Source organism: Podarcis cretensis (genome assembly GCF_951804945.1).
Source record: "Podarcis cretensis genome assembly, chromosome: 8".
Taxonomy (NCBI): domain Eukaryota; kingdom Metazoa; phylum Chordata; class Lepidosauria; order Squamata; family Lacertidae; genus Podarcis; species Podarcis cretensis.
Genome location: NC_137177.1, coordinates 32,990,974 through 33,007,834, shown reverse-complemented (window position 1 = coordinate 33,007,834; position 16,861 = coordinate 32,990,974). Strand labels below are relative to the sequence as shown.

The window sequence follows — 16,861 nt, the reverse complement described above, 5'->3', positions numbered from 1 at the left end:
AAACAGCTAAATATTCCTCCGCTCACCATTCTTATTATTCATGAATCTTAATTGGATAAAATCTCAAACACTGTGTTCCAAGTAGATCCATCAGAGAAAGTTTGGTCAAAACCTTCCAATGTGCATTGCAGGCTTTGACCCAACTAAGCAAATAACTCCAGTTTCCTTAGCAAGATTTGGGTTGGTTGGTGGCATCTACATTTCAATTGGTCAGCTGTAACATGATATGTATGTGGTAGTGGGAGATCACCATCTCAGAAAAGGGGGGGGGGACATTTTCAGAACATGTACCACCATAAGGGAACTCAGCCTCTAAAGGAAACTGAAGAACTTACAATGACACACTGGGAGGGGCCGATCCCACGTGCCATCCCCCTGACAGGTAAGAACATGGGTGCCCAGCAAGTAAAATCCATGGTTGCACTGGTAAGAGACAGTTGTTCCAAAGCTGTATCTGTGAGGCCCACTTGGTTGCACTTGTCGGACGCTGTTTTCCAGGTGCCCAGGGTCAGTACAGTTTACAACTGCAAGCAAATCACAGAAAAAATAAATAAAAAGAAAAACAGAGGGTGTAACAAAGGGGAAAATATTCTTTTAAAATTAAAAAAGGGTGTTAAATTCTTACATCATACTTTTCCAAAATTTGGTTTCTTTTCCACAATGCACTGAAATTAAATGGAGGGTAATAATATACATTGCCAGTGGGATTGTTCCAGGATTGGGGTCCAACCTCAACCCCAATCAAGAGAAAAGACCTTGTCAAGATGTGTGTGCGGGGAAATATTTGACAAGGATATGGAAGGAAGGAGACAAAGGAAGGGAAGGGTGTGTGTGCCCAAGATGGGGGAAAGGCAAAAGGGTGGGAATTCGAGAAGTGAACTTTAATAAAATATATAATGCTACAAGCTGATAGAATAGCCCTGGAGGGCTGAATAACAGGAACAACATTGAGGGGCCTTGAGATAGGAAATATCTCCACTTGTGCCTGGCTGACATGACCTTTGAAAATGTGCACTCATTCCTCCTGCAATCATTTTTTTTTACACATCCCTTTATCCAAATACCACCAAGGTGGCTTACAAATCAAGCTGCCAAAACAATTCAAATTTCAATAGAAAAATGATATAATCAGTAGATTAAACACTGGTCAGCAACGTATTAAAATGCAAAAGCATCCCTCCCGATCTCTTAACCATCTGCAAAACTCACCCCCCAACTAAAAAAGAACAACTCTCAGCCCTTCCTGAAAATCACCAGGGTTGGGGGTCGGGGGCTGTGCACCTCTTCAAGAAGTTGGTCCAGAGGGAGGATGGAAAGAAGGAAAGGATGGGCACACCATAAATATCAGAATTTTAAATAGAAAGTATAAATTATTTAAAATGTCACGAACAACTCAAGCTATTTACTGATCAACATTCATGCAACATCATGTAAGTGATAATGTGTACATTTCACAACCTGGAAAGGTAAAGCAATTTTCACCATAGTTACATACTGCATCATTTATATATTCTGTCAAAAGTCAGCTATTCAGTATTTGCTTTGGCACTTTCAGTTGGTTTTAATATCCATTTTTAAATATACTTCACTCATTTTTGTGCTCTTGTGAGAAAAAGGCACTGCATATTCTTTATGAAATACATTGATGCTTCCCAGCTTCAGGCGTGAGACCTTATTCTCCTCCTTTGCTCCTGCATTCTTTTGGCCTCCCTGTCCCCCTTCTCCTTTGCGTAGTCTGGGGGGGGGGGCAAGACTTCAGGCCCCTGAGATACCAGGATGAAGTGTCCCCTTTCACCACCCTGATCTGCTTTTTATTCCTTCTCATGAATTATACTGGTTGTCCTTTTTCTGAATCTTTTCCAAATCTAGAATAGCCTTTTGGAGGAGAGGTGAACCGCACTGTACACAGTACTCCAAATGCAGTTGCACCACAGATCTGTAAAATGGCATTTTGATATATTGGCAGTTTTATTTTCAGTTCCTTTTTCACAGCTGGGTCCACTACTGCCCCAAGTTCTTGATCCTGGTCTGTCACCACCAGTCCAGACCTCATGAGTGGATATGTGAAATTAAATATTTTTGCCCTGACATCGATTTACATGTGTTTAACAAATGCAGACACGAAGACATTATACGAAAAGAAGAAGAGAAGGTTGACTTACTGCGGCAGATGGGAAGGGCATTACTCCACTGGCCGTTTGCCAGGCATTGGGACTTGGATGTCCCTTCCAGGCGGTACCCAATGTTGCAGACAAACTTGGCCACATCATTCAGGTTGAACTGGTTGCCTTGCGTCAGGCCATTCGTTGGATTTCCCGGGTGACCGCAGGTTATGGCTGCCGTGAGAAAGCTGAGATGTTAGCCAGTCCGCCCTTGCTGTGTGGCTGAAGTATAGGTGCTTTTGGACAGGGACAGAATGAAATGAGGTGCTATGCACAAACTTTTTCAAGCACAGAGGATTGCTGCAGGGGAGAGACCCCTGGAACCATCAAGGGGCAAGTTCTTCCCCCTTCTTTGCCCCACCACTAATGCTTAAGTATTTACATTTGCTCTTTCTTAACATTTATAAATAGTGAATGTTCTTTGCCCTTTTGGTAGGAACGGAATGTATTTGGTTTTCTAATACTTTTGAAATGTTAAGGTTTCGGTTTTTTAATTTTTAACATTTGCATTTTAACATTTGCATCCCCCCTCGGGGGGATTTTTCAGCCCAAAAGTAGCATGCAAATAAACAGTAGCATAACATAACTTATCCAATGTCAGTCCTACTCAGAGTAAGGTAAAGGTAAAGGGATCATTAGGTCCAGTTGTGACCGACTCTGGGGTTGTGGCACTCATCTCTCTTTACTGGCTGAGGGAGCTGGCGTACAGCTTTCGGGTCATGTGGCCAGCATGACTAAGCCGCTTCTGGCGAACCAGAGCAGTGGACGGAAACACCATTTACCTTCCTGCCAGAGCAGTACCTATTTATCTACTTTTACATGCTTTCGAACTGCTAGGTTGGCAGGAGCAGGGACTGAGTAATGGGAGCTCACCCTGTCGCGGGGATTCGAACCGCCGAACTTCTGATCGGCAAGTCCTAGGCTCTGTGGTTTAACCCACAGCGCCACCCGCATCCCTCCTACTCAGAGTAGATTCATTTAAATTAATGAACTTGGCTTAGTTAGGTCCATTATTTTTTATGGCTCTACTCTGAGCAGCACTTGAGCAGTGACAGAGTTTAAACCAAAATTGATCTTTTAAAAAATATAAATATAAAAAGGGAAAGAAATTATTCTGCTGCCACCACTGCTGCCAGTAGAGATGCACAGATGTGCCAACTGTGGTTTCTCTTCTGTTTCTCATTTTTCCAATCTTAAGTTCAGTTTTCAATGTTTCTGCATCAGCATGCTATTTTTTTTTAAAGTCCACTTGTCCAACGCCTTGGTGTGCATTTTTCCTAACATATACGTTTTGCTACACTTCTTTTGTATGCTACAATTTTTAGGGAGCAATTTATCTTAATATATTCCTGTTTTTTCCTAATATTTCTATGAGTGCATGCAACTTTATGCACTCTTTCCCCAAATACCTGCGTTCTTCTGTAGTTTTTTGGTTGGAGAAATGCAATTGCAAAATTTGGAGAGGTGCACATTTCGAAAGACTTCTGCATTTTGGTTCATGTTTGAAGTGTGAATTAGGTAGGTTTACCGCATGATGAAAAGTAAACCCAAATTTCTTCCCCATCCCTACAATGGTAAACCTACCCCGCCTCACAAAATCCTGAACAGTTTTCTGCCCCTTCAAAATGCAGGTCCAGCAGGGTCCCTGCTAGTGGGCCCACTGGTTGCCCAACACTGCTGACCCTGCCTGTTGCCCCTTTCTAATGGGACATGCACTGCACCACACACAACTCTATAGTAAAGATAGCAACATACTTACGCACACAGACAGGAGTCTTTCCAGACCAGCGGTGGTCTTGCTGGCAGATCCGGACAGACATCCCAATGAGTCGGAAGCCAGGGTTGCACTGGTACACCACACTGCCCCGGTAGTTGTAGTTCTCACCATTTATTTGGCCATTGACGATGGGGCCAGGTTCGCCACAGTGACCCGCTAGGCAGAGACCAAACCAGGGGGGGGAAAATCAGCCAGAGCTACTGGTTTACCCTAAGAACAGAATATGGTCCTCTGAACCTATACTTGATGTTTTTATTAATAATTTTAATATCTCTTTGTAAACTGCTTGCTTTTTTACTACAATCAAGAGGTAAAAATGTATAAATAATTGCAATCCTGGGGTATGTTTTGAAAAAGAACTTGAGCTTATTTTGCAGAGGTAGACCATAAAGTGCTAAACTAGTGTGGGTACCCAGTTGTGGTGCCTTCCAGATGTTGCTTGACTCCTGACTCCCAACTCTCATCAGTCCCAACCAGTGTAGGCTGTGATCAGGGATAATGGCAGTGGGACTGCAAAATATCTAGAGGACGCTACAATGGTTACCTACCCCTAAGAGAAAAAAATACTAGAAGGATAGGCACCTGCAAATCAGACGTAAGGTTGGAAATAAAAAGAATTAGAAGAATAGGTCATTTCTAATACATCTATGGCAGATGTAGGGTAGTTTGTTACATATAAGGTAATGCTAGCAGTGAGAAACATAAAGCATACTTTTTCTTTTCCCCAAATCAGTGTCAAATGGATTTATTTATTTATTTTTTAAAAATCTAAATGATTTGGGGAACTTTCTCATTTTAAATTTAGATTATTTGCAGTTTCAAAACTTGTTATGTTGAACTTACTCCAGGATTGCCTTGCTTTTTAAATTTTTATTATAATGGCTATTGGCTAGAAACAATAAGAATCTGACTGATATCATTAACTTATCATTAATAAATTGATCCCACTCCAAGGATAAATATCAGGTAACCCCAACATCTGAGGAGAAATTCTCAAAGCAACCGTTCTTTCACAAGAATGTTAGAAATATCCTAATCAGGTAGTCAGAAGGACTGCAGAGATTTGTGACAATTCTCTTAGTTGCTTTATTAAGATCATTCATTGGCTTTTCCCAGCAGGGAGAGATAATAAAAGAAGTTCAAGGTACGTTTCAATCTAACAAACAAATAAACAAACAAACTAAATACCGTAAAGCAAGTAAGAAAAAACACACATATTTTCTTTTACTGTGCATGCTAATCTAGCATTTTAGATACCAGCTGGTTAGCAATGGCAACCAGAGATTAATCAACCAATGCTTCAGTTGATTCATCTATTGGCATGATTTAAGCTTGCAGCCTCCATTCTAAATCTACATGCTGCAGAAATACAGCTTTAATGGTGTTCATCAGAGTTACAAACAACGTGCAGTTTAGCGGCTCAAAAGCAGCAAAACATTACTCAAGCACCTACCTAGGCATGTCACTTCCAATCCACTCCAGAGGCCATTTGCCATGCACTCCCGCACACGTGAGCCCACCAAGGTGTAACCGGTATTGCAGGAGAAGATGGCAGTAGCACCATAAATGGTTAGGGTCCCAATCTTGTTCCCATTGGGTGGTACAGGCAGATCTCCACAGGAGATAACTGGAGGGAGAGGAGAAACATCCGAGTGAAGGACAAAGCAACTTGGGTAGAAAGAATAAGCAATAGTCTCCTGCTAGGAATACTCTGCTCACAAAGCTGGATTAATGATCACCTACATAAAGAGTTCATTTTCTGGAGGAAGTTTCTACCATATTGAGCATTGGAGAATACTTCACTCAAGGCATCCACAAGTTTTTTTTTTTAAAAATCTAATTAACAGAACAATTATATACTGCTTCTTGCAGACCAAGGCAGGCATCACAAATGGGTTTTGTGTGTGTGCACAAATGTCCACGTGTGGTGTGAAGCTCTTGACAGAATAGGTAAATTATCTGGTGCGGTGTGCTGTGGTCCACAATTTACACTTAATGGATTCATCACCTATGATCTCCAAAGAAGCTCACATTGTTTTTTTACATACACATACACAGGTAGGTAGAACAGGAAAACAATAAAATGAGTTGCATGTAGCTGTCAATTTGCAGCAGAAGTTTAAAAGAGCCAGAGCAACTTTAGGCTTGTACACCAAAACAGAAACTGCTATTGATGCCACCAAAACACTTAATTATAATCTTGTTCTGCCAGTCCCATCATATAGATCAAAGGTTATTTCCCTCCAAAGTTCTTCTACAGCTCAGATTACAAAATGAGACACTGCATACGCAGCTATTTTTAGTCTGTGTTTTGGAATCAATTAGTGTTCGCATAGAGCTAATCAGACAATCCAAAGAGAGTCTCTCTCTCTCTCTCTCTCTCTCTCTCTCTCTCTCTCTCCCCCCCCCCCCTTTAAGGCTCCATACACTGGTAGTAACCCCCAGCAATGCTCATAATGTTTAGGATTAAGGAGCAGTGCAGCATATAGCTAGGAATACAAAAACCCCCAAATTAAAACTGAAGCCAATCTAATATAGCACAACCAACATTACATGCCATTTTATAACTTGTTACGTGAAAATAAATTCCCTTAGCCCTATATTTTCCTCAAAAAATACTCCATTGCTATGAAAAGCTGGCAAAGATGATATCTTAGTGTTATCATAGCACTGCCATCAGCATCCTGTTGCTCTCTGGTTATTTGGACTATAATTCCTCCTATCTCCAGCCAGTTGTGCTTTTTAGTGAGAGTTTTACTAGAAAACATCTAGAAGGCACCAACTTAGTGGAGACTGTCATAGCACAACTCCTGGCTTGCTGACCACATGAATCCATAGTGGTGATGTCCACATTTCTGCCTAGTATGTACAGAGTTCAAAAGTGGCAAAAATTTGCTACTAGATGCACATTTTCTAAACTACTGACTTGGTCCATATGCCCATGAGATCAACAGATCACATTCTGGATGATCTAATGGTTGTAGATGCCCTGTGGACCAGAAACCAAATAAGCTTGTGGAATATTGTTGTTTCAGAGCTGAGGATTGGGGAGACAAAGGGAAGGAGGACAAAAATGTGCACACACTATCCAATTGCCAAAATCTCTCTCCCCCCCCCCCGTCTCAGCAGTAATTATATGGAAAATGTGTTATCCAGAGTGCAAAATACTTTTGTAAGACTTCCATTTCATCTTATGACATGAATTTCCTACAAATGAGAGCATTCTCTTATCAAGAATTCTTGTATTTACAGTTTGGTAATTCTTTGAAAGCAACAAACAGATCTGTCTGGCAAAAACTTACTGAACAGTTTTAATATAACAGATTTGGGCACCTGTGAGTAGAGTGAGTTGAGTAGAGCAAGTAGAGTGAAGACCTCAAAGAAAAAGAGGCATATTCTTCAAGATCTATGCCACAGCAATTGGCAAAGGAGTGATGAACCCTGCTCACTATTAAGGATGGATGCACCTGCTAATTTTTGTTCCTTTCAGGTTCTCATTTTTCTAATCTGAAATTCAGTTCACTCACTAATTTGCTTTTTTAAAAAGTCCCCACAAAAAAACTATCAGGATTTTAGTATGCATTTTTCATAATATACAGACTTTTGTAAAGCAATTTCTCCCCAATATAATGCATTCTTTTCACTAATGTGTGTACTTTAATGCATACTTTCCCCTAAATATTAAAGGGCAATGTGAATTTCTGTACACAATTTTTGGTTGGAGAATTACACTGCAACATTTGGAGAAGTGAGAGTTTCAAAGACTAGCTGTGTTTTAGTTCACAGTTAAAATGCCGATTGAACCAAATCTTCCCCACCCCCAATTCCTACTCATTACACAAAAGCTCACCTGTCACTCAGCTATGCTTCTGTGCAGATTCTCATGGGGATTGGGATAGTAAACTGATTTTTTAATTTAAGTAGCAATTTCTACTTGACAGTTTGGTTTGGCTTCATTTATCCCACCACAAAATGGGGAAGCTAGAACAGCTATGCAGTACAGTATATGTCCTTGCAAAAGTGAGAAAATGTTCTTTTATATATATATGAAGCCTTTTTTATGGGAGGGCAGCGGGGAGAGGGGATGACAACACTTTTCATAAATGCTGAGCTTAAAACACAACACGTTTGTCAGGGCTTACAAGACAGCTGTCACAGCTTCTGCTCTTGTTAGCTTGGTGTGAGTGACAGACTACACCCTCTGATTTGTTTTTAAAAGCAGTGCTTATAGAAGACTGAGCTGGGGCGCTTTTAGTGACCAGTTCTGTCAGCAATGAAAGTTATCCCTTGCCCAAACATGGATCAATGTGAAAGGCAGGTGTGTGTGTGGGGGGGGGGGGATATCTGTCTATAAAATGAAAGTTGCTCTGAATGGTCAACGCTTGTTCTCACTTATGCAATTGCTCAGGAACTCCAGCTTGACCAACCACTCCAAGAATTATTGCTTAGAACAGGAATGGGAACTGGATCTGCCCAGCAGGCTTAATCCAGACCTCTCCCAATTCCTATGGGCTAGTTTGAAATGTGGGCAGAGCATCACAATGACATGAGGTGAAGCATTCTCCTTTGCCCTTGTGGTTTGAAATCAAATTGTGCAGACAAATGAAAGCAGGGAGGTTGCTTTCAAACTGCACAGGCAAAGGAAGTGTTTCTCTTATGCTTCTTTTGTCTGTGTGGTTTGAAATCAAACTGCAGGGGCAAATGAATGGCTACTGCTTTCTTTGCCTGTATGCAATCCAACCATGCAGGCAAATGATTTGCTGTATGTGTCAAGGAACTGTTCAGTACTGACAGCACATCTTGCTTGCCAAGGAACAACCAGGAGTGCACTTCAGGGGTCCTGATTATTCCTTTGCAGCCACCAATTTTCCTTGCCCCACCTAGGATATATCATGGAGTAGCTGGGTGTGATTTTGGGGGAAATGACACTGTGGGCTGTATTAGAAACCCCTGCTAGGCCTACAGGTAAATAGATATTTAAACTAATTTGCAATGTATGTTATTTACACTCTTCCAGTTTCTGAAGGTTGCTGCCAAAAGCAGCTGATGTGCACTTAAGACTGCACTCCTAAGCATGTCTCCTCAGCAGTAAATTCCATTGAATTTAGTGAAGCTTATTCCCAGGTAAGTAGGGTTAGGATGACGGTCTTTTTTCTGCTTCTTACTGTGAATTTCAAAAACCAGTAGGATGCATCACTCATTATTGTTCTTTACATATGAAAATAAATTATCCCTTGTTAGCTGTAGATTTTATCTCTGCTCCTCAAAGTCCTAGCCTGTTTGTCAAAGTGGGGAGAACCATCTGAATTTGACTGCTAATTCTAAAAACTCATTTTAAAATTAAACTTTTCCTTTTCTTCTCCTCCCACCCTTCCCTGATGCCTGAATGAGGGGAATGAGATTGTGAAACTAAGTTAGAGAGAGTGGCTACAATATTAACCTCACTTACCTGGGAGTAAGCATCACTGAATTCAAAGAGGCTTATTTCTGACTAGACACGGTTAGGTTTCACGGTCATTAGCTATGAAAGGGAACATGGAGGGGAGATAATTGATTTGCAAATATCTATTGATGGCTGAAAGGGAAGTAATAGTTCTGCTCTATTCTGTCTTGGCCAGACCACACATGGAATAATGTTTATGGTTCTGGGCTCTACAATTTAAGAAGGATATTGACAAGCTGGAATGTGTTCAGAGAAGGGCAACCAATATGTTCAAGGGTCTGGAAAACTAGTCTTATGAGAGAGGAGAAATGACAGCCGTCTTCAAATATCTTAAGGGCTGTCACTTGGAAAATGGAACAAGCTCTGGAGGGTAGGACACAATACAATGGATTCAAGTCACAAGAAAGGAGATCCAGAAGAACTTTCTGACAGTAAAAGCTGTTTGACCATGAAATGGGTTCCCATGGGAGGTTTTTAAGCAGAGGTTAGATGGCCATCTGTCATGGATGCTTTAGTTGACATTCCTGCATTACAAGACATTGGACTTGATGACCCTTGGGGTCCCTTCCAACTCTACAGTTCCATGATTCTATGAAATATGAATATCCGTTGTGTGTTACATAACATAGATTTCTGCATTAGTGAATGAAACAGAACAACTGAGTGAGATCAACTATTTGCTGCAAAACAGGATATACCAGATGAAAGTGCAAATGAATATTGGAACACATTGCAGCATATTTGTCCATCCCTCATCATCTTTATCTTCTCATTTCTGAGCAGCTAAAATGCCAAGGTGGCAGCTAGCTTACTTCTGCAGGTTGGCTTGGGCTCTCTTATGCTCCAGGTTTCATTGGCTTGACAGTGGATGACACGGTAACCTGTGTAGTAGTACCCAGGGTCGCAGATCAACATTAGTTGTGCATTGTACTGGTACTGGGTCTCGTAGATCAGCCTCCATCTACCATGCTCCACAGCAATGCTGCCAATATCAGGGCAGCTAACCGCTGAGCACCAGCCATGGAAAGAGAAGAAAACAAAATTAACAAAATTGCCTGCAAGAAACCAGACCAAAGACCCACCACCACAGCTGAACATTGGCCAGTATTGTGACCTGATGAAGCTTACAAGTAAGGCAAAATGGCTGCTTCTGCCACCGTTACTAAGCTCAAATATTTGGCAATGCATGAAAGTGAGTTGGTCACAGAGAGGGATGCTTGGAGGGAGCAAAAGGCAGCACATCACAGTTAGGATACTGCACCCTCATTCCAACCGTTTAATGCTATCCATGTGACACTAGATAGTTTGTCATTGTTTAATGGTTTGTAAGATGCACTGGGAACCTTTTTCTGCCTGAAGTTTGGGTTTGTTTCTTTTTAAGTTCTAAAACAAACAAACAAACAAACAAACAAGGAAAATGAAATAGCTAAATGGATGAACAGTTTATTGGAAACTCTGTGATCGGAGGAAATATACATCCAGACCAGATGCTGAGGAGGACAAATGGCAAGGAAGGGCAGGTCTATCAGAGGTAATTTGTCTGATTCAGCAGAGCTCTTGATTCAGAGTTTGTCTGATTCAGCAGAGCTCTTGTATTCTTCTTAAATAATGCCAGATGTTTAGTTCAACAAACATATAACTCTCAAAAGGGAAACATTACATAAAAGGGAACTTACCCACACATGGAAGAGGGTTATTGCCATTACTCCACTGCCCGTTTGTCAGGCACTCAATGCTGGATGCTTCCTGGGCTTGAAGGTGGAAACCCTGCTTGCACTGGAACACTGCTTTGGTGCCCACTGTATACTCCTTGCCAAAAACAACCCCATTCTTTGGCGCTTTGGGAACTCCGCAGGAGAGGGCTGGGAAGGAAATGGTGAGGTGTGTCATTATTTGCACCTTACACGAGTTTTTTGCTTCTCTAATTGGATTATTCCAAAAGTAGCCCTTCTTGCCTATCCACAAACCTCCCACCCCAGAAGTACATGAAACAGCAATGCTGGGATTACAAAATTTGGAATAAAAATATAGATCAATGCAAGTGGTGGAGGTAATCCACTACTTCTCCTTGCCTCCCCAACAACTTTGACCAAAGATTAAGCAGTGGTTCCAAAGAAAGGGGTGGGGTCTGAAACAGCTGGCCCCACTTCAGCACCTTATTTGCAGGCAAATAAAAATTAGGGGGCAGCTGTGTTGGTCATGATTCAACCATGAAACAATTTGGGGGCTTGGGGGAAGAGGGAACTTGCAGCTGCAGTGCAGAAGGAGTTTTTCTTTCTTCTTTTCTTTTTCAAAAGGAAAAAGGAACTCTCCATAATTACAAGTCCCTCCCTTCAAACAAGGAAAGTACGAATTAAGTAGGTCCATCTTTAAAAGTAAGCTGAAATTAATTCCCACCCTAGTCCTATTGCTGCTCAAATCATTTTGCCCCATTTTTAATTTTGCTTTGTGGGTTTCCCCTGCCCCCCCCCCAAACCCACATCCAAATGCCCAAAATGAAGTGAAAGGAGATCTGTACTATTCCAGATCTGGAAGTGGCGTTGGCAGAACTACACCTGCTTGTATGATGTTTAAGTATCTGGTCTCAAAGGCAAATGAAGGCAAAAAAGAGAGTTCAAGTGCATGACACAAAAATCCAGACCGAGTTCAAATGGACAACAGACCGTAGACAGGAATGGACATCTGAGGAAGAATTCTCATAAGCGCCTCAGTGGGGAGTGTCATATAGGTAGCGAATGACACGAAGTACACTGTAAGAATCTCACAGTGCCATAGCTATGTGGGTGAGGGATGCTAGCTGGGGGATTTTTGCCCTGGGTTAAACCTCCAGATGAGTGGCTTTGAGGTTCTCAGGCTGTGTATGTGTGTACACAAATGCATGTATGTGTGCCAAACTGCGTCTCTGACCAGGTTGAAATAAAGCCCAGTTTTTTCACCCCTGGGGTCTCATTCCCTACAGTGGGAGCCCCTAGAACCACCCCATCCACTTGAAACAGTGCCAAATGCCCCACTCCTCCTTGGCATAAGGAGAATGAGAGTTGTTTAAACTTAGGATGAAATGAAGTGGCAGCTGGGATAAGGGGGGGGGGAGAGGTCTGCACAAACGGATCTCACTGGCCAGCACAAGGGTCATCAGTCGCATTCTGGCTTTGCAATGATAATTGTGTGCATGTCATCTGAGCCACTAAGGAGCTCAGCAAATCCTTTGGCAAGGCCAGGCGTCTAGACGGCTGCTTGTGATGAATACCAATTTCACACAGCAGCAGCAGGAACAGCAGCAAGCACAGCAACAGGCGCCTGGGAATCCTTGCCCCTTCCAGCTCCAGGGCTGTAATCTCTTTAACCTTCAGGTGTTATCTGATCAAAACAATCAGGAGGGCCTGGTATGCAGCTTATCCCCACCTTCCCATACAGTCTATTCCTTTTCTTTTCTTTCAAATCACTTTTCTGCCTGATTCTTCTGGACTTCTGCACACAGACTCTTTTCTCTCTCTTTTTTAGATACTCATTTTGTACATCCTGTCCATGCAAACCATGAGGGCCATTTTCCGATTGCAGGGCAGGACAACTGTGGAGCTGGCCCAGGCGAAGGGCTGTAGCTCAGTGGTACAGCATCTGTTTTGCATGCAGAAGGTCTTAGGTTCAATACCCAAGGGCACCTTTTGCCTGAAACCATGGGGAGGTTAGTGTAGACAATTCTGAGCTAGATGGACCAGCGGTCAGACTCATGGCAGCTTTCTGTGTTCTGAAATATCTTCTCAGAGCTCACACAGTAGACAGCTTATGCTGTCCCTCAGCCCATCTGCTCAGCAGGCAGAGGGGAATTTGCCCCATCCATATAAATCAAGGAAACACTAGTGTCAGGGCCGGATGATGGTGGTGGCGGCTGTACCTGAACCCAGACTTGGAACATATATTCTCCAGCTCAGCACCCCTCAGTCAGTTGCTAACACTCAAAGCTTGAAGCCCAAATTGCAGCAGACCACTTTGTTATTCATGCAAGGGCAGCAGACTGGCGTGAATTAAAGAAGCTTTTAAATGCAAACTGTATCAAATTTCTCCCCCATCCCTAACAGCACTGGCCAAAGTCAGGGGCCATCAACACACACCCTTCTTCCTTTCTGTACACAAGCTATACAGGTGTTGAACACTACATGCAAATATCTGTATAAGTGGACAGCCCAGGTATTTGTGTATGATGTTTAATATACATGCATGAAACCATAGTGCAAAACTATCAGGATGATGATGCTCAGCTTGGTCTCTCAGCTTGAACTTCACAACTAGAAACTAGTGCCTGAGCTTGCTTTTTCCTTCTCTCCCCCCCCTTCCCCCCTCTTTTTTTCCCCTTTTTTCCTCCTCCGTTCCAGTCCCTGAGGGCATGGGCTGTCTTATTACTGATATTTGTAAGCGGCTTTGGAAAGCACATTTTCACCTTAAGAGCAAAGGTAAAATGCTTTAGATATATAAATGGTATAAATATTGTGGTGCATTATATATATATATATAGAGAGAGAGAGAATGAGAATACTATTAGCTTGTTATAATAAAGGCTTTCCTCAAGTTGTTACAGCAGCCCAAAAGCTTTTTCTTTTTTTTCTTTTTTAAAAACCCCAGCAACGGTGTTCTGAAATCTGAATTCCAAACCATTCCCCGCTCCCCCACCCCACCAAAAGTCAGAATGAATGATCACAATTTTACTTGACTGCAGACATTTTGGCCCCTCTTGAGTTATCTGCTCCATAACTGTGATATTCCACACTTTAATTAACCATCTTTTAACATCTGGCATGCTTGCTTCTATTGCCCTGCATAGCTTCCAGTTGGATGATCTCCACTAATTCTATGTCAATATACAACCTAGTTAGTCTGAGCGCAGGCCTGTCCAGACCAGCTGCAGCTCACCAAAAAGTTCATTAAGCCACTAAAGGCGGCCCTTGACTTCCATCCACTTCACTTCTACCACAGATGGTCAGGCAGAAATGGACTCTGCTACTGGTTCGTCAGAGAAGGTGGAGGCACCCCTTTGGCATCAAAATGACATCCCAGTTTGCAAAATTTGGCAGAATGTGGTATGATGAGTCTTTGTTTACATGCAGCAGAGAAACCTGGTTTTTCAGGATGGTAATAAATTTCCCATCTGCTGCTCCACGATACCCAGCAGAGAGTACTGCTCTCCAGGAGTGATGTAAAAGCAGACCAAAATATATGGCTTTTTGAGGGGAGAAGCTAGAGTGGGTATTTTCCTCGGAAAGAGATCCTACAGTCTTCAGCTGGGAGACACCTGCTGGCATAGTGGTATTTTTAACTGTGATGTGATAAGGAAATGAATCAGGAATCAGGAGACAGATTTGAAAGTGCCAATAAGCCACTAGCAAACTCCAAAAAACCAGAGAAGGTTGTTGAGCCAGGAGGCACTGGCTTCTATGTTTTCCATGTTTCAACTACTTTTCCATGTGCAGTGTAAGCTCTTGAAAAAGACATAAGGGAACTGCTAGGAAGGGTAAGTGGGCTGGCTGGCGCAGGCAGCTCCTCTTGGCTCATTTCAAACCAAGTGCGGGTTAAATAGATAATTCAGGCTCCATGGAGCCAAGGAGCTCAGCCCTCACTGATCCTACTCCACACCAGAATGAAGCACACTGACTCTCAAAAGAAAAATTGGAAAGGTTTCTGTCTATTCAACACTGAGAGTGCATGAAATTATATTCCATGGCAAGTGGTGTCTATTTGTTCCTTGGGCTACATCAACCTGCTTTCAAACCTGGAGCCCTCCAGAGGTTGTTGGACTCCAACTTCCATCAGCCCCAGTCAGCATGGCCAATGGTCAGATATGATGGAAGGCATCAGGCTCTGGGGAGGCTGAGGCCTATCAGAATAGAGTAGTTGCTTTGGGTCCCCACTGTGGAAGGACGTGTGGATCCAGAATTGGTCTCCACGGTCACTTACAGTCTCATTGTTAAAACCGTGTTTATGGAAGACAATCTTACTTGGCTACAAATGATCGCCAAAGAAGTAGAAGAGGCCCATCACATATAAATATGTATTTTGAGAGAAAATACACATTTAAATACATATTTTGAAATGGTTTTTTAAATGTAGCAATTGATAGAGACTTGGAAAGAAGCCTGCAAATTACTAGCCCCCCAAGAGGCTAGTAGCTAGCATGCTGGCTATGGCAGAGGGGAAACTCAGTCCTCCTTGGTCTGGAAGAGGGAGGGAGTCCACCTGTGTTTTCATGCTGGTTCTGAGGAAAGGGGCTTTTTTTCCTCCATGGCTACCCTAGAAAGCAAGTTGGCTGGTGACTGAACAACCTTCCTTCCTTCCTTCCTGCCTTCCTTCCTCCAAGACAGCACATTCACTCACATCAAATCCCAAGCACTTCCTTGCATGTAGATCATTTAGCCACAACCAAATGCAATGCCTTGTGACTTTACTGTGCTGTGACAGTGAAGTACACACTTCACAGCAAAACTGCCAAGGTAAATCACAAGTCCAGAGAAACCTGGAAAGAGTTTTCAGTAAGCAGCAAAAGTGACCACTGGCAACAGCTTGACCTAGTCTGAGAATAATAATAATAATATTCTCTCTGATATTTCATGTGCTGCTGTGTGAACTATAACTGTAGGAAGCTCAGCTGGAACTTTCTTCATTCCCCAAAAGCGGCACACATTGCCACTTGATTTTTTTAAAAAAATCTTTTTATAACGTCTCAGGAGCTGGCATTATTCAATGAAATATGCCCTTTCAGGGCAGTCAGTGCTTTGGGGATGGTGGGATGATAATTGCTGCACATTATCACTTAGCTGCCCTGGGTTCCAGCAGCTAAAAATCAGCTGGCTCTTCATTTCAGAAGACACTGATAATTAATTCCTGCTTTCACAGGTGGAGATGTGCTCGCACCGGTGGGTTTTTTAACATGTTGCTCCCAGTGGGATTTGAAAGAGTTGCAGTTACCATGGTAACCCCAGCCTAGTGCTGAGTAGGCCGCACCGCCCAATTCTGCTGCTCCACTCAAAACTAGCTGCTTTCATCCCACTTCTGTTAGACTGGGCTCTCTCCTTTTTCAGTGAGAAGGAGGTACTGTAAGATTCTTGCAGCGATGCCCTACTTAGACTACTGGTGGATGTTTAGTCAGAAACACTTGATTAAAGATCTGATAATCCAGTTGTTCTTGTGTGACAATGGATTTTGCTGATCTAGCAGAAACTCTTTTTGAATTCCCTTGAACTTCCCTGTAGATTTTGCTCAAGGAGGAACTTTCAAATTCATGTTGACTCCCATTTAGGGGGCCAGGGGAAGCTGCGGAAGACTGAGAGGTGGTTGGATCTTTCTTCCTCCTGGAAAATTCCATTAGGCTGATTGCTCCTTTTGGGGGGCTTCCCTCAAAATGTTTCATGTGAGGAAAACAACCGAAGTTTGCTTTAGATTGGGATTGTAACTTGAGAGACTGGTGAGAACTTGGGACAGCCTTGAGAAATA

The 16,861-nt window shown here is 42.5% G+C and overlaps 1 protein-coding gene across 11 annotated transcripts in view; it reads right to left on the bottom strand.

Annotated features, from left to right (window-relative positions):
* Positions 1-16,861, bottom strand: part of CSMD2 (CUB and Sushi multiple domains 2) — a 519,932-nt gene that overhangs the window by 32,840 nt on the left and 470,231 nt on the right. For all 11 annotated transcript variants that reach the window (XM_079985202.1, XM_079985205.1, XM_079985206.1 and 8 more), the window contains 6 exons: positions 11,059-11,244; positions 10,195-10,389; positions 5,393-5,566; positions 3,922-4,095; positions 2,163-2,336; positions 336-524 (listed from right to left, as the gene is read on the bottom strand). In XM_079985202.1, the coding sequence (XP_079841328.1) occupies positions 336-524; positions 2,163-2,336; positions 3,922-4,095; positions 5,393-5,566; positions 10,195-10,389; positions 11,059-11,244 (1,092 nt within the window). The remainder of the gene's footprint in view (positions 1-335; positions 525-2,162; positions 2,337-3,921; positions 4,096-5,392; positions 5,567-10,194; positions 10,390-11,058; positions 11,245-16,861) is intronic.